Here is a 7,645-nt window from a genome sequence, read left to right on the forward strand (position 1 = left end):
AAAAAAAAAAAAAAAAAAAAAGATGGGAAAGAGAAGTGGAGAACAAGCTGCCCAACCTAAGGTGTAACTGGGGAAACTGAGCCAACAGGGGTTCTGTCACTTACGGAGTGTTTGATTCCTCTCAGTTAAGCTGTCTATGTAATGGTGGGGGTGATTTCAGAGGACTCAGGATGTTGTGTTTGGCCACTGTTTCTGACCACCTCTTCTTTTACTATACGCACCTCTCTTCCTGTGTTTCCCCTACTCATTGCTAAATTTCTCCTCAATTTGTCCTTTCTTTACAGGATCATTTCCAGAAGTTCCTTCCCACAGTGGGGGGACAGCTGGGCACAGCTGGTCAGGGATTCTCCTACAGCAAAGGCAGTGGCGGAGGCCAGGCAGGGGGCAGTAGCTCTGCGGGACACTATGGCTCTGACCAACATCATCATCAGGGCTCTGGGTCTGGAGCTGGGGTTGCAGGTGGTCCTGGGGGCCAGGCTGGCAGAGGAGGAGCTGCTGGCACGGCAGGAGCTGGTGAGACAGGATCAGGCAAGTACTCTCATCCAAAAAATAATGTGTCTGATCCCCAGGGCAAAGATGTCTCTGGGAATATTGCTTAGGCTGTGTGTGGGATGCAGGAGAAGTGAGCTACCTTGAACCTAGAAGGTATCCAGGATATAGAGATGTGTCTATTTTACTCACAAGCCTTATCTGAAGGCCTTCTGGTTTTTCAGATTTAATCACAGATGTAACACCAAGCTGTCATTACACAGCAAACTTTACATAATTACCAAGATATTATGCTTTTGGTCCTTGGCTTTAGCAATTTTCCTAGTGCAAGGATATAGGATTAATTTTCATTGGCTACTAATGAACTGCTATTGTTTGACTTACTTTTCTCTCCCGTGTCTACCAGGAAACCAGGCAGATGGAGAAGGAAAACATGTTACTGTGTTCAAGACCTATATTTCTCCATGGGAGCGAGCCATGGGAGTTGACTCCCAACAAAAAATGGAACTTGGCATTGACCTGCTGGCCTATGGGGCCAAAGTGGAACTCCCCAAATATAAGTCCTTTAACAGGTACAGTAGTGGGAAAAGAACCAGGTGTATTCCAATGTGTGGCATGGGACTGCGATTAAAATGTTTCAGAAGGGAGATAAGAGGGATGGCAGGAATACAGGAGCCCTAACAGAAAGCTTTTGATCCTTTAACTCTAGCTTATCTTCATCATAGCAATGTTTGTTTTTGTTTTTTTTGGTACTGGGGATCAAACTCAGGTCCTTGCGCTTGCAAAGCAGGCGGTAGAACCACTGAGCTAAATACCCGGCCCCATCATAGCAATGTGATAAAGGAAAAATTTGCTGGGAGGCAAGATTTGAATACTGGTTCATAGGCCATTTGTTAGGCAGTAGACATGGGAAAGTCACCCTACTTGTCTACTTGTGAACTTTGGTTGCTTTGAATGAAAAACAGGAATTAATCATCCTGTGGTTGAAGGCCTCTTGAGGCTCCATTCAAGGTGAAGCTGACCTTATTGTCCTGTAATATGATTCTATTTCTTTATACCCTGCTGGAATAAGACTGTAAGTATCTATTCTTTCGGAATTGGGCTTCTGTAGACCATGGAGATCTATGTAAAAGCAGGGTTAGAAAGGCCTAGAGAAGTGTTTTTGTATTCTGTTGTTAATTCCTTCAGAGGGCATCCATCAGGAGTAGTTGGGCTGAGGCCTCTGTATAATTTAAGGTGATCTCAGACCCTTAATCTACAATGTTTGGGTTACAACTCTCCAAGAGAGTCTCTACTTAGTGTCCACTAGACTCCTTTTTTCACTATTAACTTTGGGGAAACAAGCAAGCTGAGAAGAGGATAGAAGTTGCTAAGAGAGAAGAATAAGGAGTGTTGAAACAATCTTAAACTAGAATTTATGGACCTTTCCTTCCTCAGACCAGGGTAACATCTCCACATGGTTCTATATCTTTTGTTCTGATTATTAATTAAATAATATGTCCCCTTCTCAGGACGGCAATGCCCTATGGTGGATATGAGAAGGCCTCCAAACGCATGACATTTCAGATGCCCAAGATTGACCTGGGACCCCTGCTGAGTGAACCCCTGGTCCTCTACAACCAGAAACTCTCCAACAGGCCTTCTTTCAACCGAACCCCTATTCCATGGCTGAGCTCTGGGGAGCCAGTAGACTACAGTGTGGATATTGGCATCCCCTTGGATGGAGAAACAGAGGAACTCTGAAACGTTTCCTCTTCTAATTTGCATCAGGTTTCTCCCTCTGGTTCTAATTTGGAAAAGGAGTGCTAAGTCGGATGCCCCCACTGTTAATCCAGTATCTGTGGGAATAGAGAGAAAAAGGTGGGAACGATCTGCCTTTCTGTCCTCTATTCTGAGCCTCACTCCAAACATCCTTCCTTACCAACTCAGAACTTCCCTTCTAATTGCTCCATATGGAATTTTCTCTGCCACCAGTAATAGTCAATAAACTTCAAGGAAATGAACTCCTTCTTCCTTTGATATTTGAGGGCTGAAGAAAGCTAAAGCTAACAAAACTTAAAGACCAGTTAAAGCTGAATGCTAAACATTTATTGTTTAGACTTTGAGACCAGACATAATCTCTGGTTTCTTACATGCCCACACCCACAAAATCATATTCATACATACATACAAAGGCATACTTAATTCAACAGTACATGAGACAAATAATCATGCATAAACACATGTGCTGGTCCCTATGTAGGAGAAGCTAAGGTGATGCTGTGCAGAGTTGGTAACACTGGTGTTAGCTCTATGTAGCTATTAGAAGCTGCAAAACGGGCTGGGGATTTAGCTCAGTGGTTTCACCACCTTCCTTGCAAGCACAAGGTCCTGAGTTCGACACCTGTCACCAATTCCCCTGAGAGTCTCAGTGACACAAAATGAAGAGAGGCAAGATGTGAGGAGCAGGATCAGAGGACTGCAGCTTGCTCAGGCAACAGCAGCCTCTGATCAAAACTGCAATATTTATTGAAGCTGTTCAGAGCATCAGACGAAAAGCATGTTTTTAGCATTTTATCTTATATCTAAAGTTATATAATATTTTGGCCAGCTGTGTTAACAAAAACAACTTTGTTTTTTACTTTGTCCTTCTAACCCCTTAAAAAACATCTTTTATGTTGTCTACATCCTCTTGGGAGATTAACAAGGGACAAACAAGAATTGCTGGCACTTCTTGTCCTGAGACAACTGGTCTGCCAGGCACTCAGATGTCCTTGCGTTTCTTCCAAGATGGTTGCTCTTATGTCAATCCCTGGTACCAAAAATAAATAAATAAAAAAAGAAGCTGCAAAACAAGCAAACCAGGGAAAGGGAAATGGGATTCTAGGGAAGAAATAAGGTTGACTTTAATCGTCATATAACTAGAAGATGCCAGAATTTCCAGAGAATACCATCATGTTTATTAATATATGCTAAAGGCTACAGATTTCCAAAAGAATCAAATAGAAAAGGGTACCATGTGGAATCCAGAAGGGAGTAGGAGAAACAGCCATAGGCATATGCCTTGCTCTGTGTAACCACAGCAAGAAAAGATTTAATGGATCCAGGCATGGTGGTGCATGCCTGTAATCCCAGCATTTGGGAGGTTGAGGCAGGAAGATTGCTGTAAATTCAAAGCCAGCCTGAGCTACATAGTGAGTTTAAAGCCAGCTTGAACAACATGATGAGAGCATATCACACACACACACACACACACACACACACACACACACACACACACATTTAATGGTTAGAGGAGCACTGCAGTGGTGCCAGAAAGCACTGACTGGACAGAAACATAGCAAATCAATGGAAACGAGTAACAATAGTTTTTAAAGTTGATTTCAAGCCTTGGGTCTCTCCTAGAGTCCCAGACTTACTTTGATGTCCCACAAAATAAGAATGATGCAGACTAGGAAGAATAATGAGGTGACAATAGGGTCTGGGAAAATAACTTTTTTTTCTAATTTAAGTTTGGGAATGTAGCTCAATGGAAAAGCCCTGCATTCCATAACCCTCCTCAAAGTATGGTACACACATATACATGGGAATAATCAATATTTACTTCAGGATAACAGTTTTTTACGGGGGGAGGGACAAAGAGGCACAAGTTGAGGCTTTAGATTGATCTGCAATATTGTATTTATTTAAAAATAATATTGAAGCATATATAAAAAACTTATCTCACCATTGTGTCTCTGTTAATTATACTACCTCAATGACATTAGGCTATTTGAAATATCTGGCATTTTTCAATCTATTCTGATCCAAGAGTGGCAAAATATTAGGCATGTGATCTACCACTGAGCTATATCCCCAGTCCTGAGAAAAGGAGAGCTGGCAGAATTCAGTCATTTCCATGAGCTGCTAATAGGTTAAGTTGCCAGATTTCATATTAAATTTACCATATTTTAGTGACTTTGGTCACATGACATTTACCCTGATCACTTTCATTTGCAACCTAAAGAATGAATTTTGGGAATTTATACCTCTACTAAACATAATATATATATATATATATATATATATATATATATACACACAAAAGTCTATTGGGATGGGGGATTTGGCTCAGTGATTCCACTGCCTGCCTTGCAAGCAAGTGCAAGGACCGGAGTTCGATCCCTGGTAAAAAAAAAAAAAAAAAAAAAAGGCTATGAACATATTCCTAAGGATTTCTCCCCAAACAAATCCTGAAACAAAGATTTGAATGAAAGTAGTTAATTTGGAAGGTGTCCCAGAAATCCAATCAGAGTAAAGGAGTGAGAGGAAAGGCAATAAAGAGTGATTTTATTTTTTAAAAACTAATTTTGTGATATTTAATGAAATAGCTTACAGGTAAGAATGAACATTTTTATTGCTTTTCAGCCTTTTGGCTAAGATCAAATATAGAATGAACATTTTATTTTTTTAACTTTTTTTTTCCATTACCAAGAATTGAACTCAGAACCTTGCACTTGCCAGGCAAGCGTGGTGCTGCTGAGCTGTTATCTCTGGCTCAAAACAGTGATTTTTTTAATTGGGGGTGAATCTCACTAGGAAATCTCAAAGAATAATGCTATTCAAGATTGGTACATGGTCTGGCAGCATCAGTATCTCCTAGGAGCTTGGTTAGAAATGCAAACTCTTGGGCCCAGGAGTCTGTAGTTTTCTAATCTCTCCGAGTGATCCTTCCATGCTAGAAAATTTAGAGAAATACTATAGTAGAACATACTTCAGAATTGTCCCACTAATGTGTGAAGGACATCAGAAACTGGAATAGTTGGCTACCAAATCTCACTTTTCATTGATTTTCAATGTTAATTACACTCGTACTCCCAGATAAAGTGACACAGTAGTGTAGAATCACAGACCAAAAATATTAAATGGAAAACTCCAGAAATAATACATAAGTTTTAAATTGTACATTGTTTTGAGTAGCATGAAGAAATCTCAGGATATCCTGCTCTGTCTCAACTGGGATGTGAATCCCTTTATCCAGCATATTTACACTGTAAACACCACCATCCTGATAATCACTTAGTAGACTTCTCAATTGTTAAGTGTAACAGTGCTGTGTCCAAGAAGCTCTTATTTTACTTAAGAATAGCCTGGAAATATTATAGTAGTGATGCTGGCAATTTTGTTACAGTATATTATTATAATTATTCTACTCAGTTATACTCAGTGTGCCTAATTTATAAATTAGTCTTTTTTTCCCCCACTGCTGCTAATCAAACCCAGGGCTCTACCACTGAGCTATACCATCAGCCCTATAATATATTTAAACTTTGTCATAGGTACATATGTATAGAAAAAAGCACAGTATATATAGGGTTTTGGCTGGGCATGGTGCAGTACAACTGTCAATGAAGTACTCTGGGAGGTTCAGGCAGAAAGATGGCAGGTTCAAGCCCAGTGAGACCCTGTCTCAAAAATCAAACAACCAGCCAAAAAACAAACAAACAAATAAATAAAAAGGGCTTGGGATGTAGTTCATTGAGAAGGCCTTGGGTTCAATCCCCAGTACAGTATAATAAAGGGGATTGTTATACCCAGCTATTTCAGATATGAAGCTCTGGACCTATGCAGCATCTGTCCACTAAAGTTGTAGTGAGGTGTGGGGTAGGCGGAGGTAAAGTGGGTATGGAACAGATGGGACAGGACCTCAGTAAGGATTCCTTTTTTTTAAAAGTAGTAAAACCTTTATTGGCACATTTTAGGCATACAGAATGATAACACTCATCATACATCCTGTCTTTTTTCCCATTCCCCTTCCCCTTATTACATACAAAAGCTTTGTTGCCATTTTTCTATTTTCACTTTTTTCCCTCATCCCTTCCTTCCTTTCTCCCTCCCCTTTCCCTTGCTCCTCTTTCCATATGAACATTTTCTTCCCATTTCCCAATATCTATTATACATTTTACTCCTTATTTCCACTTTTGGTTTCTCACACCAGAGAAACAATATGGTACTTAAACATGTGTATCTGATTTACTTCACTTGAGTATGGTCTCAAGGTCCATCCATTTAGCTAGAAATGTCTGAAGCTCAACCTTCTTTATAGCAGAGTAGTACTTGATTGTATAAAAAAATAAATCACATTTTCTTTATCCATTCATCTGTTAATGAGCATTTGGGCTATTTTTAAGATTTAGGTATTACAAATTGTGCCATTATATACATAGTGTGCATATACTGCTGTGGTTTGATACTTTTAATTCTTTTGGGAAAATAACAAGAAGGGGTCAAATGGAACCTCTACTTTTAGTTTTTTGAGAAAGCTCCACACTGATTTCTAGAGGCTGCACCAGTCTGCACTCCCACCAATAGTGAAGAAGGGAGCCAGGGATTTGGCTCAGTGGTTCTGTGGCCTGCCTCACAAGCACAAAAACCCAAGTTCAATCCCCTGTACCAAAACAAAACAAAACAAAACAAAACAACAACAACCAATAGTTGAGAAGGGTTCCTTTTTTCCCCCACAGCATTTATTGGTTGATTTTTTTTTTTGATACTGGGGATTGCACTCGGTCCTTACGCTTGTGAGGAGGAGACACCACTGAGCTAAATCCCCATTTTATTTCTTTTTTTTTTTTTTTGGTTTTTTGAGACAGGGTCTCACTGTGCAGTTGAAACTGACCTGGAACTCACTATGTAGCCCAGTCTGGTCTCAAACTCACAGCAATTCTCCTGCCTCAGCCTCCAAGTGCTGGGATTACAGGCATGCACCACCACGCCCGGCTTGGTTGATTTCTTGATAAGTCATTCTTTCTGGAGATGGAATCTCAGTATTGTTTTAATTTGCATTTCTCAAATGACCAAAGATGTGGAACATTTTTTCATATATTTGTTTGCTATCTCTACTTCTTCATCTGAGAAGTGTCTATTCATTTCAGATGCCCAGTTTTGGATTGGGTCTTTAAATTTTATGAGTCTGATTTGTTGAGTTCTTTATATATTCTCGATAGTAGTTCTTTCTCTGATGAATAGCTGGTAAAAATTTTTTCCTATGGCCTGGGGATTTAGCTCAATGGTTCTGCTTCCTGCCTCGCAAGGGCAAAGACCAGAGTTCAATTCCTGTTAGGAAAAAAAAAAAAAAAAATCTCTTGCTGTGGCTTGTCTTTTCACTCTGTTGGTGGTTTCTTTTGCTGTGCTAAAG

General features: G+C 40.0%; 1 protein-coding gene across 2 annotated transcripts in view; it reads left to right on the plus strand.

Moving 5' to 3' along the window:
* The window catches only part of Myoz1 (myozenin 1), a 12,538-nt gene extending 9,568 nt beyond the window's left edge, over positions 1-2,970 (plus strand). Inside the window, exons 4-6 of one of the 2 annotated variants that reach the window (XM_010607065.2) lie at positions 285-528; positions 896-1,061; positions 2,001-2,970. In XM_010607065.2, coding sequence (XP_010605367.1) covers positions 285-528; positions 896-1,061; positions 2,001-2,232 — 642 coding nt within the window. In that variant the 3' untranslated portion in view covers positions 2,233-2,970. The remainder of the gene's footprint in view (positions 1-284; positions 529-895; positions 1,062-2,000) is intronic. The other variant, XM_010607060.2, reaches the window with a different exon arrangement.
* The last annotated feature ends 4,675 nt before the right edge of the window (positions 2,971-7,645 follow it).

The sequence above is a fragment of the Fukomys damarensis genome, unplaced genomic scaffold (assembly GCF_012274545.1).
Source record: "Fukomys damarensis isolate Sample0158 unplaced genomic scaffold, DMR_v1.0_HiC HiC_scaffold_20, whole genome shotgun sequence".
Taxonomy (NCBI): Eukaryota; Metazoa; Chordata; class Mammalia; order Rodentia; family Bathyergidae; genus Fukomys; species Fukomys damarensis.